At 35.4% G+C, this 23,624-nt stretch overlaps 2 protein-coding genes across 4 annotated transcripts; one reads left to right on the forward strand and one right to left on the reverse strand.

Annotated features, from left to right (window-relative positions):
* Positions 1–2,223: 2,223 nt before the first annotated feature.
* On the reverse strand, positions 2,224–7,447 carry LOC128189773 (uncharacterized). 3 transcript variants are annotated; one of them, XM_052861525.1, is made up of 8 exons: positions 7,054–7,147; positions 5,816–5,897; positions 5,505–5,719; positions 5,251–5,401; positions 4,824–5,165; positions 3,191–3,229; positions 3,004–3,091; positions 2,224–2,916 (listed from the first exon to the last, which is right to left on the reverse strand). In XM_052861525.1, the coding sequence occupies exons 2-8, from the start codon at positions 5,856–5,858 to the stop codon at positions 2,685–2,687; spliced, it is 1,110 nt and encodes a 369-aa protein (XP_052717485.1). In that variant the 5' UTR covers positions 5,859–5,897; positions 7,054–7,147; the 3' UTR covers positions 2,224–2,684. The 3 variants fall into 3 exon arrangements, with proteins under 3 accessions (XP_052717485.1, XP_052717484.1, XP_052717483.1); XM_052861524.1 differs by lacking the exon at positions 7,054–7,147 and adding an exon at positions 7,384–7,447 and having other exon boundaries at positions 3,004–3,229; XM_052861523.1 differs by having other exon boundaries at positions 3,004–3,229.
* Positions 7,448–8,680: 1,233 nt separating this feature from the next.
* Positions 8,681–14,049, forward strand: LOC128187622 (uncharacterized). The gene is made up of 2 exons (XM_052858031.1): positions 8,681–8,987; positions 13,886–14,049. Exons 1-2 carry the CDS (start codon positions 8,741–8,743, stop codon positions 14,047–14,049), a joined length of 411 nt encoding a protein of 136 aa, XP_052713991.1. The 5' UTR covers positions 8,681–8,740.
* The last annotated feature ends 9,575 nt before the right edge of the window (positions 14,050–23,624 follow it).

Below are 23,624 nucleotides of genomic sequence, written 5' to 3' on the forward strand. Positions count from 1 at the left end.
CTTGTTAGGGCAGGGCTCCAATGATTTTATAGGGTAGGGGTGTAATTTTCGCCCAATTATTTTTGTTTTTTAAGATTTGTTCAATTATGTCACTGTTTGTTATGCTACAACTTTTTAAATTTTTTTAGAATTTCAAACGTTTATTGGATTAAATAATCAAGGAATATTAAAAATGATTTCAAAATAGCCCCTTAATTAAAATGCACATGAATATACAAAATGCCACACTGCAGGTACTCAGGTGACCGAGAAGAACCATGGGCTTCTTGTCAAAATGTAGTATTGTGTGTGTGTGTGTGCGCTAAGTGAACGCATCATGCATATTTACAACTGAAATTCTACATTTGAACTGGTGAGGTTAGTCATTGTCGATGTCATAAACGGTGGTGACAATTTTGTTAAGAAATTTAGAAAAAAAAAAAATTTAGGCAATGAATGATGTCCTTCTGTTAAATGCAAGAACTATTTAAATACCTTTTTATGTAACCTTAAGTAAAAACTTTACCTTAAACTAATTTGTATGGTTAAAATTGCATTGCTATTAGTAAGTTACAGTATATTCTGCTTTTAATTTTGCTTAACAAGAAAACAAATTCAAACAAATGGATAATTACCGCTGTGTATAATGGTAGTTTTCTATTAAAAACAGTGGTTAGATTTATTAAAATTGTAAAGTTTGTATCTACGTCAAAATGTGTCGTTTATATATATATATATATATATATATATATTTATATATATATATATATATATATATATATATATATATATATATATATATATATATATATATATAAAACAGAATGCGACAGTCCGAATTAAATAAATTGTTTCCTGTTAGCGCTTTCAGCCATGTCGGCTCTTCAGACAGTTGTACAATTTTTTTGTATAACTGTCTGAAGAGCCGACATGGCTGAAAGCGCTAACAGGAAACAATTTATTTAATTTGGACTGTCGCATTCTGTTTTATTTATTTAAGTATTTTTTGCTGTACCAAGGCTTTATTTATCTACACACACACACATATATATATATATATATATATATATATATATATATATATATATATATATATATATAATTGTTGCCATACGAATCTTCTTTTTCATAAAGTGTTTATTGTTATTTTTGTATAGTTTTATGGATTCTAAAATTCAAACAGTTCATGATTGTAATAATTAAAGTGTGTGAAGGCTTATAAAACTATCTCGAGTCTGATTTAATGGCAAAAATATGTTGCTAGGGATAACATAATGTTGCTATGGACATGATTTAGAAAAAAACTAAAGAGAAGGGAAGTGATCCGACAGAATTAAATAATGATGTTTTTAAAATATAGATACATACAGTCAATAAAAACATATTCTAGGTCTGATTTCTGTGGCAAAAAATGTGTTGTAATGGATAAAATTATGTTGCTATGGAAATTATTTAATTGAATATAACGAAGTTTTAAAAAAAAACCACAATTACTATTTTGTAAGCATATATTTTTCGTATTTATCATAGGGGTTGCAACAACCTAAATTCATTTTTGTAAACGAGGCCCCTTGGGGGGTTATTTGACATATTTATGTCTGTTAATTTTAAATGAACCGAAATTGGTAAACCATTTCTAAATTGTCGAGTAAGTGAGGGTGTGTTCGGTTTAGAGAGTCCCTTTAACCTCGTATAACCGTATGACCGTTGTCGGACGAAGATCTTGTAGTTTTCAGCATGTGTCAATTGCTGTCAATCAAACTGCACGTGGTACAAATAAACGCTATAAGATTATTCCTGTTTGTACCACCCTTAAAGTTGGAAAGGAGTTTTTAAGTATTTCAACTATTACAATCAACGTTATTTCTTATATCCTAACGATATATAGGTAAATCTGAAGTTATTTACACACGTGTTCAGCTGTACTGTCTCTTTAAGGATACTTATAAATTTACGGTATAAACTAATCGAGTGCATCGTGTTGCTGAACTTTATACACATTAACGATTCAAGTGGCAATATTGATTGTTCTTAAAAGTAGACAGTAATCTACATTTGTATAAATGTGTTATTACGCTGCACAGTTCATATAAATCAACCAAGGCATGTTATCTCAAAGCAGTGATATCAATTAAAAATTAGTGCAAAGCTTTATGTAGATAGGATTTCTCTCACCACTTATCAAACATATAAAGTCCACTAAATCTATGCTATTTATATAGCAAAGCAGTTTTCTGTGTTAAAGCTGAACACCGCTCGTAAATAGGCACCGTCACACAGATACCTGGTATATAAACCCTTCGATTTCGTTACACCCGATTGCACACCTGAACCTCGTGGCCGACATGTAGTATTCCTTTCGTGGTCTTTAGATTTTAGGCATTTTTTTCTTATCTTATGTTCATTTTCTGTTCGTAAATAATGCATTTACCAATTTATTTGATGTTAGTATTCTCCTGGCTTCAAAAAGTGCGTAAAATTTGATAATTTCATCGCGACCGGGTAACACGGCGAGGCAAAATGTACGTCCACACAGGTGAGACCTCTACAGCGAAGTACTTTGAACTGTTTAGAGGTCTGTCCCTTATATAAGGGTTGTAGGGACATCAGTGATTAAAGAGAAATATGGCGGACAGTGCCTATTTACGAGCGGTGTTCAGCTTTAATGTCACAATATGTATGTCACAGAATAATGGGAGCAATGGTCACACAGTATTGTCGCTGACTGGTTTTATGTCTCCATATGTGTAGTCATACTCATGTTCAATAACTTCAATGTACGTACACTCATTATATCCAGTTTGATGTAGGGTGTGATTATTGGATGCTTCATTCAGTTGAATAATTTCGTAATTTCCATGACCACAGTCTCTTGAGAGAGTAGAGGTAGAGTAGGGATTTGTTTTGATCTTGTTGACTTCCTCGCATCCTGGATTCCTATCATAAAAGATATAACAAGAACATAGCACCTTAATATTTAAAACGACCCTCTCTATCTCTTTTAAAATCTAGTTCTTGATATACCTGAAGTTTATCCGACGTTGTTTCACAAAATATATACCAATGGCGGTCAAAATAACTTCTATCACTACAATAGCTGAGATCAAATATGCTGAAAGAAAAAGATTTTTGAATAAGAATTGAAAGTACAACGACAACCCTTTTAATGTACTGTGCAATTTCAATTTCTTATCCATGCTTAAATTCATACTTATCTCTCGTAGATTAAACGTAGCTGTTTGATTATTTGCTGAAAAGGTCAAAACAGTTTTAAGAATAAAACATTACTTCGATTATTCTTATTTCATTAAAATTAACTGTTTTTGTTCACCAAAATAAGAAGTATGTTTTTGTAGACGTCATACTCACTCCAAAAGTAAGAAGTCTCTTGAGTTTATATTGAAAGATGCATTTATCATTTAAAAAATCAAAAATGTGTTAAAAGATAATATAAACGACATGAAATAACACCTGAAACTTTCCAGAGGTTACCACATTAAACTTTAACCTAATAGAATAAGTTTTAAACGATGTTAACGTCCTAATAAAAAATCAGTGAAAGATAGTTATTTTCCATATTAAATATTAATGGAATGATTAAATATTAAAAAAGAACATAATATTTGATTAAAATAGATTAAATGCTCAAAGAGAGTCTTTTAATGAAGCGAGAAGAGGTCAATTCATTTACCCCTATTCATCAAGCATAAAGCTGTCCCAAATCTTTTGATTTCTTTCTATTTTACAAAATTCACAATTTTCCATTTTGCAAAAAAAAACTTAAATATTGTAACGTCTTTTCTTACGTTATTTTTTTATAATACAAGTCGCTACTTTTTCTCTGCCTCTATCATGCACTTTCTGTCCTCTATTTTTTTCCCCTAATCAACCATCTATTACCATGGGTTTATATACATTTATATGTTCAACGGGGAAAAAAAACTTACTTTGAATCTATTCTTCTGGAATTATCTACATAACTATATAACAATTATAAGCAATTGCTGTTTCTTGCTAAGTATACATTCTATATGTAGTTAACCAATTGACATTTATATAGATAACCCCTGAAATATTCCCCGCCTCTGTCGCAGACAAGCCCTACGAATTGTTTTACTAACATAATTTTAGGAGGTATCGTGACTCATAACTTCAGATTGGTGGTGAACACCATTACCTACGTTGGTAGGTAACAATTTCGGAACAGAGAACATCCATTATTTTATACTTAATATTTTATACTTAAATACGTACTTTTAACAATATGGAGGTGTCCCATACTACCTTAATTTAATGTTTGCTAGAGTTGCCAAGGAGCTGACATAATTGAATCAATTTCGGCTCTCCCTTCCCGATTCTGACTTCTTAACTTGCAACAACATTGTCATAAAAGTAAATTAGTATGTTAGAAACAACATATTATAGTTCATGACAATTTCACTAACTGAATTCACGGCTGTCTGGTTACAAATGACATTTTCTTAGCTTGCCTGAATACCAAACACAAGATAAAATTTGAAATATTAAGTTAACCGCCAATCAACTGCTAGTAAGATGTGGTACAAGCATCTTCCATAATTTCAATTTACAAATTTAATGGTAAGTAGAATTCAATGATTTAGAATACTAAGATATTATAGTACTTTAAAAGAATTTACATCAAATAATCTAAGGTGCGGACACCTTTCGGTAAAATTCTTTTTAATCATCAAATTATGAACGTAATACTAGTTAAGGCTTAGTATAGTTTAGCCGGTCTTAAAATGATGCTAAATTTCAAAGTGAGCACAATTTTTAATTTATATTTGATACGTTGATCAAACTTTAAAGGTTTTCTTTTTTACCTCCTTCGTTTACTATATACGACTCTGTAGTCTTTGTAAATGGACCATTTGTGTGTGTCCTTGGTTGTTTTTGGTTCGACGTCAACAAAGCTGACGGCAACGTAAGGATCTCCCTTGTTGATTTTTTTGCTCTGGGATTTGGTGTTGTTGTTCTTGATGATGTTGTCTTGGATGTTTCTGTTGTCGTTCGTTCTTCTGTTTTCTTTATTGTTAACTCTGTTGTTGATGTTGTTGGTTTTGTTGTTGTTGTTACATGTATCTCTGTTGTTGTTGTCGATGGTTTTGTTGTTATCTCTCTTGTTGTTGTTGTCGTTCGTTTTGTTGTTGTATCAGGTATGTATACTTAAAGGTTGTTTAATGCTTACATGAAATATTGCGTAAAATATATGTTCAAATTGAAAACTATTCTCTTAAAAGTAAAATGTACCTTGCCAGGACAAATAAAACCCTCTAGCGTTGTGAATGCTATCCGACACAAATGTTACGACGAAAATCTTCCCAGTGCACTCAAGGTTAAATGGAGCGAAATCACCACATCTCTTGGAAATTAGAGCGTAATTCGGTTCTGTTCTCTCTACCTGACAAATAATTTTATACATTTTTTGCTCATTTGATAATGATTTCATTTACGAAATTTATTACATTTCAATGAACTAAACATCCTCAATATCTTTTTCCTACCTGTAAATAATCCTCACACTTTGAAGTAAAGCGGTACCTTACTACACTAAAGTCAGTAATGTTTATTACGACCCTTGCGTTGGAATCTCCAGTTGTCAAGGTCCATGTGTAATTTGCATTGTTTGGATAATTTCCAGGATAACCAGGTGACGTAAAAGTACCGCTACTACCATTTTTCGAAGCGGTGATATCTTGGTGGACGGAAAACATCTGCCCTATTTGGTGCGAATAAAATATTGTGGTTTTTGTTATAACAGAATAGTAGTATTATAACAAATTACTTGTCAATAGTGTATTATTGTAATACTTACCAATCACATAAGGTATCAGATAAAGTAGCGGGAGAAGGCTCATCTTATATGAAAAGAACAGACTTCGAAACAGCTTGATATGCTTTGAAAGGAGGAATGACAGTTTAAATTAATTTTGACATCCATAGATTTATATTTTCAACTGTCTTTGTCAGTGGTAACATTACGAGTCAATTTTGAATCCTAAAACCCAATAAAGACTTGAATGACACAAAACGGGCGTGCCTTATAGCACAACCGAAAACGGATTGGCTGCGCCGCGTAGTAATACATAACATGTGCTACGTAAAAAATAGTGGTTTTAAAATAATGTTGTTTTAAAATGTATACATTGGAAATAATATGGATATAAGTTATAAGGAATCATTCAATATTATGAGGTGAATATTTCTGTCGGGGCGTTGTCAAATCTATTATAGAGCCTTTCTGGCTTTATTGGATTTGACCACGCCCCGGCCGAAATTATCACTTCATAATACTCAAAGAATGATTCCTTATTCCTTAAATAAATATAAGCACCAATATCATCATATTGAAAGTGGATATTTATTTCCGTAACAATATAGATGTACAATACATGATATCCCTGCTGTCGTCCTCTTTTTTCGCGAAAAGTTATATATGTAAAGGCTTAATAAAAACATCATTTACAAAAGCAAGCTGGACATAAAAAAGACATTCTTACTAAATTATTGGAGATTGAAGATTCGCCTTCGCGTGCCTTTTAGCTTATAAATGTGACTATTGATTATCCTGTGAGCGTTTGCATTTATTCATTCATTAATTGTTACGACATCTCAAACTTATATATTCCTAATGATAAACGCATTGTCCACATCGCTAAACTATGCAACAATGCCAGTATCTAACCTAAATTTGTAACAAGTACTTACGTTAATGTATGAATTACACTGCAATATTATAAGGTTGCATTCTTTTTATACTTCTTCATACTGTTAACTTTACCAAATTTAAGTCATCATGTTTGAGAAAAAACTCATTCGCCACCTTCCCTTTGCGGCTGAAAATTCAGCTTAATCGCATAATATTTAATTGAGACATAAAGTTTTAGTTTAAGAAATATCCATGGTATATATTGCGTATCTAATCAGAATAAATAATACAGAAAAATATTAGAAAAAATAAACCATGAGATTATCTTAATGCATTTATTTTCACTGATTCCAAATGCCTTATTAAAGCTTCAAAAGAAAATACTGAATTTATTATTTACTTACAAATTGGTGTATCACGGTTAAAAAAAATGTCACAGATATCTAGATAAAAGTGTATATCCCTCAAAATGGCTATTTGACGTCTTAAGTAATGGTATACGTATTGAAAAAGTATCGTCGTGTAAAACAACGAAGCAGATTTTGTTGTCAAATTAGGCACATGGCCAAAAATGTGGTCGTTAACATAATTCCTGTACAATTTGCTTACAGAACCACCAAGTAATCTAGGACGACACTAAAGGTACCAGTTATAATGTACTTTAAACTAAAGTCATTGCATTTATCTAACTTCCTGTCAGCGAATTTTACATGAAAACTGCGAAAAGCACTTACATGTAGAAGAATAAACCATACACTATATGTATGTTTTTCATCAAATTTATATGGTTAACCTCATGTCGCCGTCAACACAACATCGATAAGGAAATTCGGAAAACTGCTTGGTACTTCGTGTACATTGTATTCTCAGGGAAAAATTGCAGTCAGAGCACAAAAACAAACAGTTGTTTAGAAGGGAAATAGAAATGTTACTAATTAAATCTTAAAATAGGATTATTCAACATGTATGGTTGATGTATATTTACATTGTTTTTCTCATAACATCTCAAAGTTGAAATTACATTATAATTATAAAATTTTAGAATGTTTCGATAGATTATTTCGGGTTTTTTAATTGTTTGTTTTTATACTCTTGACGTTGACAATGCGTGAAAACTTTTCATGGTTTGTGAAAACTTTATTTTAACAACAACGTTCACTGACCTAGGGTAATCAAGGCGTCCAAAATTTTGAGCAAATTTAAGTTTATAAAAAAAAAGCGAATCAATACCTTTGAATTCTGCTTCTTAAATAATATAATATACTGAGTATAAATTGTATTGCAGAAAGTAGCTCAGATAATGGAATTTATCCCTACAGATAAATTCATGTATACAAGTAACAGCAACTAATTACATTTATCGCTATATACGGTAAATGCCATTTATCGAAGAAGAATAAATCAAGCGGCATAACTCTAATAATTTTAGTAACCAATATTTTATCCAAGCGCGATAACTCTAAATCAATAGGCGCGGGTACTTAAATGTCAATAATGTAATGACGTCATTATTGCGCGTGCAATTATCGATCCGTTAGACGCTGCCGATATCGAACAGACGACGGACGTGTAGATTGACAGAGAAGTAATTCTAAAGTTTGTATGTTGTAAGGAATTTGGTATGTACCGTTAACCAGTTTATAAATTTGATGAGGCGTTGGAAGCGATTTGGGCGTTTCCATCACCCCACAAAAAGGGGATAATGTATCAAATTGTACTTTAAAAAATATTTTGTCTATAAGTCTTCGAATTCAAAAAGTTATATTAAAAAAATAGTTATGTGCAAATACAGATTTTTAATATATATACCAATTTAGCTTTTTGTTCTACATAACATATTATAAAAATAGTATAATCGATAGGTCAGAATAAAAAAAAACAAACAAAAAAAACAAAAAACCAAACAATAAATAACAAAGAATATGAATAATATATAAATTATTAACGGTGTGGTATATTGATGCAATAACCACTTCTTTTTTGTAATTAATGACGTATATAGATGTATATATATATATATATATTTTAAAAGATTGAATAGCCTAATTTATACGTGTAAAATTAACATAATTATTGGCAAACGTTTTTAGTATGATGTTACGGTCAAAAAGGAAATCAAAATCCCCATATGCCAGGCCAACACGTGCACCGGCCGCCGCCAGAAAAGCAGTGTCAGTCAGTAATAGCAACCGCCAGACACCTGATGATGCTGACCCCCAGGCAGTAGCAAAGGCAACGGAATCATTGAATTTGGATACCCACTCTGATGGCAGTGGTCCAGCGTTACATCAACCACTCATACTTGGACCTTCATCGTCAATGGCAGCCCATTCATCAGGTACAATAAACGATATTGACAATTGTACCGATGCTTTGCGTAACGGCATGCAAATGTTCAACATGCCAAATTCATTATGTAGTGTAACAGATGCACTGGGTACCCATGTACCTCAGATTGTTAGACAATCTATTTACAACAATGAATTTGTCCACATGCATAAAATGTTACCCCTCAAACCTCATGACGAACCCCAACAACAATTAGCTTTTGTCAATGGTGAATTGGTTATCCAGCCAAAACACAAAGAAATTAAAATTACTTCTGTTGAAACCTGGACAAATGCATTTCTCGTGTTCAGCAGCATTTATCTGACCAAGTTCCCTGAACACACCCAAGCTATCCTCAAATATATGAACACCATTCGCACAGCTGCCCAACGTTCGCCTAATTTGAACTGGTTAAATTATGACATACAGTTCCGATTAAAACGCTCTCGAAATCACACGGTAGATTGGGGTTCTATCGATGCTGAGCTTTGGCTTCTTTACGTAGCGCAAGGTTCCTTCCTCACAAGCCCGCAAATGACAAATTTTTCGAATAAATCGGCCAAATGCTATGAATTTAATTACAAAGGTTCGTGCGGCCGACCTTACTGTAATTATCACCACGTGTGTCTAAAATGCAACAACAACCACCCTTCTATTTACTGCAGGGTTAACAACAACCAACCCATTCGCCAAGAGAGAGGGAAACCCCCCGCATTCGACCATATGCGACAATTCCCTTATAGAGGTCAAGGCCGTGGGCAGTCAACAGGCAACGCAAGACCTATGGGACATGGCTCCAACCCCGGTCAAACTTAATGTCTTAAAATCAATGCTTACTAATTATCCAGATCAAAATACAGCTCATGAATTACTAAACGGGTTTGAATACGGTTTCAACATTCATTATTCTGGTACACGAGAATTTCACGTTTCAAAAAACATGAAATCTGCAGAAACTCACGCTGATGAGCTTCAATTAAAAATCTATCAAGAAATTTCACTGGGGAGAATAGCTGGTCCATTTTACACTAGACCTATTTCTAATATTAGATGTAGCCCTATTGGTCTAGTTCCTAAAAAACAAGGGGGGTGGCGCATGATTTGTAATTTGTCAGCACCACAGGGCAACAGTGTTAACGATTTTATAGACCCCAGTCTCTGTTCAGTACATTATACATCATTTGATACTACTATAAGTATGGTTCAAAAACTTGGTCCTGGGGCTTTATTAGGCAAAAAAGACATAACGAGTGCTTTCAGACTACTTCCGATTCGACCCGAAGATTTTTCATTGCTCGGCTTTTATTTTGACAATAAGTATTATATTGATAAATGTTTACCTTTCGGTTGCTCTATTGCATGTGCCACTTTTAAAAAATTTTCAACAGCTTTGCACTGGATAGTGGAAAATCAATCCACACACAACACATTAGTCCATTACCTGGATGATTTTTTGTTCGCTGGCCCAGCTAATACTTGTATATGTCAAAACCTTATGGGATCATTTGATACAATTTGTAAAGAACTTGGGGTCCCGCTGTCAGAGGAAAAAACAGAAGGCCCCTCTACATACATTACATTTCTTGGTCTAGGTATCAATACTATTAACCAAACCATATTTATTCCAAAGGACAAGGTTGACACCCTTAAATCAATGATACATAATGTATATACGCGAAGGAAAGTTACATTAAAAGTAATGCAATCATTAGTGGGGTCACTAGCATTTGTTACGAAGGCAATACCTGCAGGTAGGGCGTTTTGTAGACGATTTTACGACAGTCTTTCGCAGGGATACAAAAAACATCACTACATTACAATATCAAAAGCTCTACGAGACGATATGGAGGTCTGGTTAAAATTCCTTTCCGAATTTAATGGTACCACACTATTTCCTGATATGCACTGGTCAAATGGGGACACATTGCACATATCCTCTGACAGCTCTGGCTCTTTTGGGTGCGGGGCAATTTTCGGTTCACATTGGGCCTATCTTCAATGGCCATTAGACTGGTCATCCGAAGATCGTAGAGACTTGACCTACCTGGAGTTAGTGCCAGTAGCGCTGGCAATTCAAATTTGGGGTAGCAAATTGCAGTCTAAGAAAATTATAATGCACATTGATAACATCGCAGTAGTTCAGATAATTAATCAAAAAACATCAAAGTCATCAAGAGTTATGTCCCTTCTTAGACCTCTATTGCTTCAGCTCCTCAGGTTCAACATTCAAATTAGATGTGTGCACATACCAGGTCCTTCAAATACTATAGCTGATGCTATATCTCGTTTTCAGTGGCAAAAGTTCAGAAATCTGGCCCCATATGCGGATTACTATCCATGCCAAATTCCATCGGAATTTTGGAACCATTTGAAAAGGAAATAGAAAAACTACTCGACGCATCAGTTGCTCCAAACACTCAAACTGTTTATCAGAAGGGCATTGACTTATTCATGCAATTTAGAGGGCTGTATAACATCCAAGACATTTGGCCCCCATCTGTTGACCAAATTATCAACTTTATAGCATTTTTATCATCTAAAAGCATATCATATTCAACTGCCAAAACTTACTTAGCGGGCATTAGTTTTAGCTTGAAGTTAAGCAATCTTCCTGATCCATGTCAATTTTTCATTGTAAAAAAACTACTACTCGGTTTTAAGCAACTCAAACATAAAAAGGATACTAGAAGTCCAATAACTTTCCCACTGTTAAAAAAAATCGCAGCTTCTTTACAACATGTTTGTAGTAATTATTACGAACAGATCCTTTTTTCCACTGCGTATACACTTGCATACTTTGCCTTACTAAGGGTAGGTGAGATAACCAGTACACGTGGGAATTCCTGCAATTCAGCACTGTCTTTGCACAACGTATCCATATCAACGTCATGCATCACCATTATATTAGATAAAACTAAAACAGACCAAATAGGGAAGGGTATAACAATTCAAATTAACTCGACAAACGAAAATAAAATGCTTTTTGACAATATGCGAGCATTTTTAAAACAACGTCCAACAAGCACCGATACATTGCAATTTTTGTGCCATATTGATGGTTCACCCTTAACTTACTATCAATTTAACCAAGTTTTGAAAAAATCACTGTCATTTTTGAGGCTTGACGTTACAACATTTAAGTCCCATTCATTTAGAATAGGCGCAGCCACATATTTATACATGCAAGGGGCGCCAGAGCAGGAAATTAAAGCTAAGGGTCGGTGGCATTCTAATGCTTTTCAATCCTATATACGTCCTAATACAGTAGTATTGTAATATCAAAGTCTTTACTAAAGATAAATAAGTTTACAGGCTCTTCACACATCTGGATAGTAGGATCTTCAATCATAAGGAGGGCCCAGGATTACTGCAATCAGTCAGCAATTGGTTCAAATTTGTCTCTGGAATCCTTAAATGTCACCGTGAATTGGTCTGGAAGGGGCGGACTAAAATGGGAAGAACTTGACGATCATATCTCACTACTGCTTCAGGAGCATGGCACCCCACCTCGTGTATTGATCATTCACTGCGGTGGTAACAGTATTGGGCTTGTGTCACTTAAAAAACTTCAGTTACAAATGAAATCACTCATGGGTTCTTTACACCAAAAAATGTCAAACACTTTGCTGGTATGGTCAAACATACTTCCCCGAAAATATTGGCTGCACATGATATCAAGCATAGCAGCAGAGCAGGCCAGAATACGAATAAATAGCTCCTTGGGGTCATTTGTTTGTAAAAAGCTCAACGGGGCACTAATACGTCATCCAGATATTGATATCAACCAGCCGAAGTTATTCCAAGATTATGTTCATTTATCGAAACTTGGTAATTTCTTATTTACAAATACCATAAAAACTGCCCTCGTTAAGTTCCTGACAACAAAACAAAATGTCTACCCGTGCATTTAATTAGGCGGTATCTGTTTATGGTCGTCCAAAACTTTGTTTAATTTGAACAAACCTACTGCCCCCTATCAACCCGTTTCAACTTCTCTATCCATTCCCTACTTATATGCACGTGTATTGGAGACAGTGTGCATCCTCATAATGTGTTGGTTTGCTAATTCAAAATATTATTGCTATTCGTTTTGATTGAAAAAGACTTGAAGTGTTTGTGTTGTTGTTACTTATCTTGCAGTATTGAATTGAATTGATTTGATTATATTGTTTATTGCGTTGCATTAAAAGGCATGATGTCTTGTTCGCCAAATCACCGCCTTTTGATTGGCGGATGGATTGCGGTACCCGTGCCTCGCGTCCCGCTATCCACTTGGCAGAATTTTGCAACAAGCCATCGCTGGCAACTTCTGTTCACCGTCCAGGGTTGCCAGCAATACATGGCTCCTTGTTATCATTATATATAATGACTAAATTTCAGCGCCAAATGCCATATTGAGGATCGGCGCTTATCCATTGTAATTTTATAAAACTTATGAATCATATGTACATGTTGAAATATTGAAATCATAATAAAGCCATGACAGATACCGCCAACACTGTAGTCGTTTATTCTTTCAAGATAATTACATTTATCGCTATATACGGTAAATGCCATTTATCGAAGAAGAATAAATCAAGCGGCATAACTCTAATAATTTTAGTAACCAATATTTTATCCAAGCGCGATAACTCTAAATCAATAGGCGCGGGTACTTAAATGTCAATAATGTAATGACGTCATTATTGCGCGTGCAATTATCGATCCGTTAGACGCTGCCGATATCGAACACCCTCCCACCCACACCATTATCATTATTAGTAAAGGATAAACATAGTAAAATAGGTTTTTTTAGTCCATTGAAGAATAGTTATAAATTATTTTCCCTTCATCATTAATTATACTGTCTTGATAACCTTGCCTCATATGTTTCTCTTCTTCTGCTTTCTTTTTTATTGTTCGTTACAGTTATAATCCAATCAACGTCATGGCTTTACTTTGGTCCTGCTGAACATCAAGCTGGTCGGCCAGACTGCAGAATTTTGCAACAAGCCATCGCTGGCAACTTCTGTTCACCGTCCAGGGTTGCCAGCAATACATGGCTCCTTGTTATCATTATATATAATGACTAAATTTCAGCGCCAAATGCCATATTGAGGATCGGCGCTTATCCATTGTAATTTTATAAAAATTATGAATCATATGTACATGTTGAAATATTGAAATCATAATAAAGCCATGACAGATACCGCCAACACTGTAGTCGTTTATTCTTTCAAGATAATTATATTAACACTAAATATTTTGACGTAGTTAGCTTTAACAAATCAATCGGGTTAGATTGACCTGATTAATATCGGGTTCAACATCCTTTCCTTCTCTACCCATCCATCACATAGCATCCCTGAAAAATTCAACGTTGAGAATCCAGGGAATCTGGCGTCATCGACAAACATCTTCACATATCATAGAGGTTAAGTATATCTCCCATCATTGTAAGTACTGGCTTTCATACAATTCAACTCATATGGCCGTATTTCGACAATTTATTTCGTCGATAATTGGGTAACGTTGCACTTTCCTTTATGTGATAGAATTACACCACGTGGGGTGCAGTATTTTGTTACACACAAAGTTCCATTGTTTTGACAACACATCATTTATATCCTCAATTATTATTATACATATGTTACTTACTTTATTATCATAAAACTTAAATCATGTAATCATTATGCTTATATAATTATATATATCGTCGCAACGCTACATTGGCACCCTTAGCTTATCAGTGTTATACAGCATTGTAAAGCTATGCCAAATAAATAGCAGTTCACTGTCAGTATTGCTACATTATTACTATAACAATTGGCTTAAATTGTTTTACAACATTGTAGAACTATGCCAAAAGTAAAATCAAAAAATACCCCGGCAAGGCCACCCACTTCTAGGACACGCAGACCGGCCCGCAAAGATGCGGAACCTCTTAATTCAGCTCCAACCATGGTACCTACTCCCCCCACTGCTGGACCACAACATCAGGAAGTTGCAGCACCCATACAGACAGAAGTCGTATCTACTGCAGCACCGATTCCGACGCTAATCTCCGATACTCAAGACATACAACGCCTGCATATATCAGGTACTACGAGCATGCAATTTTCACCCCAACCACTTGTTAGCGTAGGGTCCTCTCTTGGGAATCATGTATCGCAATCAATTAAACAAAAGATACTTAAGGGGGAATACATTGACTTAGCCAACATGTTGCAATCAGGCTCAGACTCTTCTGAGGCTGACCACCATAAACTTTCAGTCAAAGACGGCCAGCTGGCCATTGTTTCCAATGCACCAAAAGCACGCAAACTAACTTCCATAGAGAGGTGGACTGACGCAATGCTCGTGTTCGCCGGCATCTACATCTCTGGCCATATTGACCAAGCCCCCCATTTGCTTAAATATATTGACACCATTCGCACAGGGGCTTCCCGCAACCTTAACAGTCAAGGCTGGCTTGATTACGACAAACAATTTAGACTTCGCAAGTCCATTGATCCATCAATTAGCTGGTCAGCAATTGACTCAGAGCTTTGGCTTATCTACATGGCCTCAACAACAAACAACCCCACAGCTTCACACAAGTGCTACGATTACAACTTTAAGGGCTATTGTTCTCGCCAGTCCTGCTTTTACTCCCACCTATGCATGTATTGCTCCGGTTCACACCCCCAAGTTCACTGTGCTCGACAAAGGCGAGAAGTTCACAGCAACGCATCATCCACCTACAATCAACCCTTTCGGAGCCCAGGCTCTGCACAATTTAGAACCTCTGGCCCATCATCCCCCCGCTTCAACTTCACCAGACCTCGCCACACCCAACCACATATGTCAGGTCCAAGACAATATAGATAAATGGCAACTAGGAGCTACCCCAATAATATTTGTACATTCAAGACTACCCTCATCAAGAGGAAAAGCAGTTTCTATTACAAGGTTTTTCAAAGGGTTTTAAACTCAACTTCGCAGGCCCTAGAACCCTCACTGAATCAAAAAATTTAAAATCCGCTCAGCAACACCCTGATCAAATTAAAAATATATTAGATCAAGAAACTAAGCTAGGTAGAATGGCTGGTCCTTATCCTGTCAGACCCTTTTCAAACTTGCCCATTTCTCCAATTGGCATTGTTCCCAAAAAATCGGGCGGCTGGAGGTTGATTACTCATTTGTCTGCCCCGGAAGGTAACAGTATTAATGACTTCATTGACCCCAAATATTGTTCAGTTAAGTACTCTTCCTTTGACGAAGCAGTTACTCTTGTACAGTCGCAAGGTCCAGCTTGCCTGATCGGTAAGATGGACCTAAAGTCCGCCTTTCGGCTACTACCTATTCATTCCAGTGATTTCTGCTTACTTGGTATCAAGTTCCAAGATTTCTATTATTTTGATAAATGCCTTCCTTTCGGGTGTGCACTGTCATGCGCGTTATTTGAAAAATTCTCAAAATTCTTACATTGGGCATTGAGCCATACTACAAAGTCCAGTAACATTTGTCACTACCTTGATGACTTTCTGTTTGTTGGTCCAAATGCTTCAGACGAGTGTGATAGATTGATGCAGCAATTCAGCCACATTTGCAAAGATTTGGGTGTGCCGATCGCGGCTGACAAGACTGAAGGTCCCACAACTAACATTACTTATTTAGGGTTAGGGATTAATACAGCATCTCAAACACTTTTTATCCCACATGATAAAGTCACATCCCTCAATGACCAACTTAGGGACCTCTGCAATCGTAAAAAATCACTCTACAACAGTTACAATCACTCTGCGGGTTATTAGCATTTTGTGGCAGGGCATTACCAGCAGCTCGAGCATTTATCAGAAGGTTCTATGGTGCTATGTCTAGCGCTTACAGACCTCACCACATGATTAGAGTCACCTCAGGAATGCGGCAAGATGCACTCGTTCTGCTCAAGTTTATTCACTCCTTTAATGGAACCTGCCCCTTCCCTGATCAGTCGTGGTCTCTGGACACGGATCTGGAATTTTTCACAGATAGCGCTAAATTAACAGGTGGTGGTGTTTATTTTCATGGGGAATGGGCTTACATCTCATGGCCCGAACATTTGGACTCAGCCACTAGGCAAGATATATCCTACTTAGAATTAATTCCAATTGTAATGGGCATTTATATTTGGGGCTGTCAGTTGTCAAATTCCAAACTCTTGCTTCACACAGATAACATGGCCTTGGTATCCATTATCAACTCCAAATCATCAAAGTCTCCACGCGTTATGTCCCTCATTAGGCCATTGGTCCTAAAATGCTTACATTTAAACCTTCAAATTAAGGCTCAACATATAGCGGGCAAGCTTAACGAAATAGCTGATTCTATTTCACGATTTCAGTGGCACCGCTTTCGTCAGCTGGCACCAGCAGCATCACCCAACCCGCAACCAATCCCATCAGAGTTCTGGAGCCTTTTGTAGAGGAGGTCCAAACACTACTGTCGGCATCGATTTCAACAAATACTCAGCTCACTTATTCCAAAGGCATGACTGCCTTTTCCCAGTTTCGTGATTCTTACAATCTACCACACACCAATACCCCCCCATTGGACCATTTGATTAATTTCATAGGTTATATGTCTGCTTCAAAATTAGCCCCCTCTACCATCAAAACCTACATCTCCGCAATAGCGTTCCAACAAAAAATTAACAACTTCCCGGACACTACTAAATCCTTCATAATTCAAAAGCTCCTGATTGGCCTTTCCAGGAAAAACCCTTCTCTCGACATTCGAAGACCTATCACATTACCTCTTCTTCATGCAATAATCCAGGCCCTACCACACACATGCCACTCCACTTACGAGTCAATTCTCTTCACTTCTGCTTACCTTTTAGCTTATTTTGGCTTCTTGCGTGTTGGTGAATTAACGGTCACAATGGGTACATCCCCTAGTAGAATTCTGCAAGCCAACGCAGTTTCAATTACATCTCAAACCATACGATTATTCCTGCAGTTTTCAAAAGCAGATCAAGCTGGCACGGGAACCACCATAGTGATACCTATGGATCACGAATCTTTAATATTAAAACAAGCTCTGACAAAATTTCTCTCTGTAAGACCACCTGTTGAAGGCCCACTACTTTGCCATTTTGATAATAAACCCCTTACATCATACCAATTTTCCACTATCCTTACCAAGACTTTACAGCATCTTAAGATCCCTCACGCAGCCTTTAAATCCCACTCTTTCCGCATAGGCGCTGCCACGGCAGCTTTCATTAAAGGTATCCCAGAACACCAAATTCAGTCCAAGGGGCGTTGGAAGTCAATGTGTTACAAGAAATACATAAGGCTTTAGGCTTAAATCCTCATTATTGCATCATTTTAACCCCAATGCTAACATATAACAAGAATTTCAGGTCAAGCGCCTCACATATGGATAGTCGGATCATCAATTATTTCCAAAGCTAAAATACACAGCCAAACGCGCGCTGGAGGCAATTCAATGGGCCTTCATGACTTGATTGGGGCTGAGGTACTCTGGATAAGCAGACCTGGTATGAGGTGTGGGGACGTTTTTACATTCATTTCTACCCAGCTTTTTTACACTACTCCTCCTGACATGTTAGTGATACATTGCGGAGGCAACAGTATTGGCGCATTACCTTTATTGGACCTTCGTCTACAAATGTTTGAAACTATATCTGAACTAGCTACAATTTTGCCTAACACCTTGTTGGTTTGGTCCGAAATTTTGCCACGGTCATGTTGGCGTTATATGTCTAGTACTATTGCAGCAGAAAAGTCCAGAATTCGTCTTAACAATGCAATTGCAACTCATGTTTTGAACTTGGGAGGGGCTTATATTAAGCACCTCGAATTAAATAAATATAACAACCACATGTTTAGCTTAGACGGAGTACATTTATCCGAATTGGGCAATAATGTTTTCCTTGACACATTGCAGGGTGCACTTTATCCGTTCTCACAAACCCATTCATCAGTATATCCTGATCATATGTATTAGCTTATCCTTGTCACAGACACAACCTTATCCCAACCCCCTACCCTTTCCCTTTACCTAATCCCCAATTACCTGGTCATGGCTTACCCTTAAACTTGCCCCCCTCTGCCCTGAACACATTCCCCCTCTCTCGATGGGTTTGGGGTTGCAAATTGTCTGGCGGACAAACACCTTTAGTAAAGCTGTTTGTATGGCGGAATTTGCACCATGGCAAGGTTTCTCAAGTCTTTGATGTAGGCAACTGTTCCCAGGGCCTGCTCAAAGCTTGGGAATAGGTGGTCAACTGTTCCCAGGGTCCACCTAACCTAGCCAGCAACCCGCTTAAAGCAAAGCCATATTGATATTGACTTGCATATTTGAACTTTGATTTATTGATTGATTGATTCAACTTTGATTATCGATTTATTGATTATTGATTGATTGAATAACTTGATTGTTGAACTATTGATTTTGATTGATTTATTGTGCAGCCATATACCTGTTCATCAAGTGGGTGACAGGTCGGTTGTTAAACTTATTGCCAATTAATAAATAAGCCATGACCAAATCGCCAGCTTGTGTTTAGCTGTTATCTTTTATAATTGTCAAACTGTCAAAAATGGAAAATACAGAGGTCTTGTGAAATAACACTCTTTCATTGATTTTTGTTTTTGCTTTTAAAAAAAATGCACTTAAATGCAACTGCGCTTGATTTGAAACTTTTAAGCTTTCAACAGGTATTTTGCAGAAGAAAAAAATGTGACTTCTAGATAATGACGGCAAGAGAGTTAATAGTAGACTAAAACAGCTTGGAAACATGCATTGACTTTTTTTTTTTACATAGTCCTTGTAAATAAAGGAAAATACGACATTGTTCAGAATTAGGAATAAGGAAAAAATATGTCTTTTCTGTGACCAATTTTTAATAATTTTTATTTTTCATATGATCAAAGTTTTCTAAAATAACTAGTCTGAAATTTAATTAATTTTCATTTCTCAAATTGTTATTTTCACCTTTTTTATTGGAATAAAAAAAATACATGACATTAGCGGATCCAGAGGGGAAGTTCTGGGGGTTGGAACCCGGCCCTCCCCCTTTTTCTTGGACAAATGATTTTTTTTTTTTGAAAATTTTTAATGCCTATTTAAAAGCAATTTTTCCCATTTATAATATAAATACTGTAATTATCTCAAATAAATGCTTTTACATCGTTTCATTTGAAAAATACAAAGAAAATAACATAACCTGCTTATGTGAGTTATGCTATTTTTCTGGAATGCTAGCTACTTTCATACCCACATGAAACACAAAAAAGCTTTTTGTTGTTGTTTCCAAGAATAAGAAATTCTGTTACAAAAATACCGTGTAAAGGGTTTATATGTAAACCATCATGAAAATGCACAACTTTTCAAAACTTTCCTAAATATGATCGCATCTGTAATTCTACCGGATGGTGTAGCGCACCCATTACAGAGGTTACATCAAGTTCCCTAGGACGACAATTGCTTGTACCATTGTAATACACATGTACCTTCTATTCAGCAGATTGATTATCCCAATTATTTTGTCATATTCTATATCATTTTAGGCAATAAATAGTTAAGAAATTTTTAAAAATCAAAGACATAAAAAAATTATCCAAAAATCCATTTTTATAATAGCTTGTCGTATTTAGTCTGAATTATTTTTTTGTTTCTTAGTGTGTCTTTTCTATTAAGCAAAGACGCACGTTCTCATTGCTGGAGACGTGGTTTTTTCAAAGGCTAGAAGTTATGCAAATCTTCCTTACCTAAACACAAACAGCAAAATGCTCAATAATGCAGTTCACTCTGATGTTGAAATAGATATGAAATAGAAAGTGACGAGATAAATGTTTATTAAACGTCCGCACGGAAAACGTTCAAAAAGTCCTTGTTTATTGACAAATAATGAATTTTGCACGTATTGATTTTCATCAACTGGACCCCTTCCCCCCCCTTTTTCCAAATTGTTGGGTCCGCCTCTGCATGACTGTCTGTATATATATTCCAGAGACCCAAAAGTGTTGTCCCTTAAAGGAAGTGAACATGAAAAAATTATCAAGGGCTCAAATTTGTCTGTTTGATGTGTATAATGATATCTGAAAACTGTTTAGACAGAGCTTTACTCAGTAAAAAGATATACCACTTAGAATAACTAATTCTTGCAATCCATGAGCGCTGCCATATTGTTAAAATCATTACCTCCCTGCTGGGTTATCTCTAAGCATCTAAGAGAGGGCAGCACTGATGCTGCCGTCAGTGAGACACATTGCATTTTTACACACGTTTAGTAACAATGATAAAATGCCATCATCAAAATGTGAATGGAAACTTGAAAGGAGTGTAAAGAGTTGTCATTTTAAACAGTGTTTATGGAGGAAGATTTTGGATCTCAGAATGATGCATTCCCACCAGCAGTTAATGTGACATGTAACTAGAATGGAATGTCCGTGGATCAGTGTTATTGTGACCTATTTTTTCTTGCACTCGGGAATTTCTTGTTTATGAGTTTGAACATTATGTGTGCTACATAAATGAGCACACAAGGTGCATTGCACAGCATCCTGACTTTTAAAAAGTGTCTTAGTCCTGTTATTCTTCTGCATGACAGGATAAACAAAAGGTACATATCATCAAGATCTTATGTATAAAAAAAAAACAAATCAGAAAAATTTCCAGGGCATTTAAAAAAAAGTAACGGTAAGAAACCCCACAAAGAAAATGGAATTTCAATTTTATATTAATCTAAATTGAAATCTAAAAACAGCATTTTATTTATGTAAACACTGACTGCCACATGCATCTCCGTACAAACATCTGGAATGTGATGGTCTTATATTTTACAAATTAATTCATCTATATTCATTTTTTGTACAAATCATAAATAGTTATCTGAGGTTTATTTATAGAAATGTACTAAATCCTTGTCTTCTCATGACAGTGCACAAAATTTTTCTTCACATCAAAGCATATTTTTTCTTCTTAACTTTTATCAACTCTGTACATAAACACTGGCCTAGTTCCAACATTGACCCAGTCACCAGCAGCAATGTGGCTTATCTACGTCAGAGAACAGATGCATGCTGGGGAATAATGGATTACCTCCATAAACCTTTCACTGAGAGTGTTAAATTGATAAAATCTCTTGATAGAAATAAACAAAAAGGTAACAGATCTCATTTTTAAGTTTCAAAGGGCTTTTAAAATTTATTAAGCAACAATTATTTTTTTTCATGTTCACTTCCTTTAAGTTCTTTTAACTACGGTAACTGACAACCACCGAACAATACAATCTTTTTTGCATAACATTTTCATCTATATTACTGAAGGAAAAGGAAATGTCCCAGTACATTTCTGTGAAAATACGTACTTTGCTTCTACCAGTTTTGGAATCACTGAGGTCTTTTGTTGAACCCAATTGTGGCTTAAGTGATTTATGGTTGATAAGTAGCTTTATTGAATATCAATATAGAACATTTTGTTTACAACCATATCTTTATAAAATATACATTGTAATTTGTGTAAAATTGATCCGCTACCTCTTTTCAGGATTTCTGACCCATGGGATAAAATTAATATAAAAGAAATAACAAGTTAACATATTGACGCAAGCGTCAAATGGGCCGCAAAAATTATAATTGTTGTTTGAATTATCATGGCTGTTTATACACACCACAAAGAAGAAAATAACAAGTTGGTTGCACTTATTTTGATAGTAAATTTTAATATATTTTGAGCAACACGTTTTGAAGTTTAACATTTTACTATTATCATAAAGAATCGAGTTCGTTGTTGTAAGTATTTCTAACGGTAATTGTATGACCATTGCCATGATTGAAGTAATGGGAAACACATTGATTTGTACATTATTCAAATACAAAGTTCAACTCGTCATTATTCTCTTGGAGATTCTGTATTTTAAACCATTTTTATTTCTTGTTGCAAAACTTAATGCATTAGTTTATATGATTTCAAGGGACCACATAATAAAAAGAAATGGATTATTTTAAAGGTACATGTAAGATCATGCTCATCCGGTAAAAACTGCACAATTTTAAAAGTAAAAAAAAGCATGATAATTTTTCTCCTAAATAGAATTATAAATCTTATCTACACTTCGTTTTATGAAGATAACCATAATTATGTAATTGCATTCATTGAGGTTCTCGAAAGAAAGAAAAAATAAATCAGGTCAGCTCAAATTTTCAAGTCATTTCAGTTTTTCAGGTCATTCATATTTTTGCGTAAATAATTGATATGGGTGTCATTTCATGATATTTTTCTATCACATTTCACATGGAAATATAATAAATACACGCACGAAGTCATTTAATTTCATGCAGAACATATAAATTCATATATATCATTTATATAAAACGTCATTCAGGTCTTAAGTGTTTCAGGTCTTAAGTGTGTCCCGTATACCGATCCCGATACATTGATTTAAAAACTCCGGAATTTTCCGAATAATAATAGAATCATTCATTATTACGAGTGTGGGATAGTGAAATTCCACCGAGGGGACAAGATTGATAGTCTAGGACGAGGCTTTGCCGAGTCCTAAAAGCCTCGTCCAAGACAATGAATCTTGGACCCGAGGTGGCATTTCACTATCTCACACGAGTATATAATGAATGATTATTTTTCTCGCATTATTTTACATTAAAAAACCATG

Source organism: Crassostrea angulata, chromosome 6 (genome assembly GCF_025612915.1).
Source record: "Crassostrea angulata isolate pt1a10 chromosome 6, ASM2561291v2, whole genome shotgun sequence".
NCBI lineage: Eukaryota > Metazoa > Mollusca > Bivalvia > Ostreida > Ostreidae > Magallana > Magallana angulata.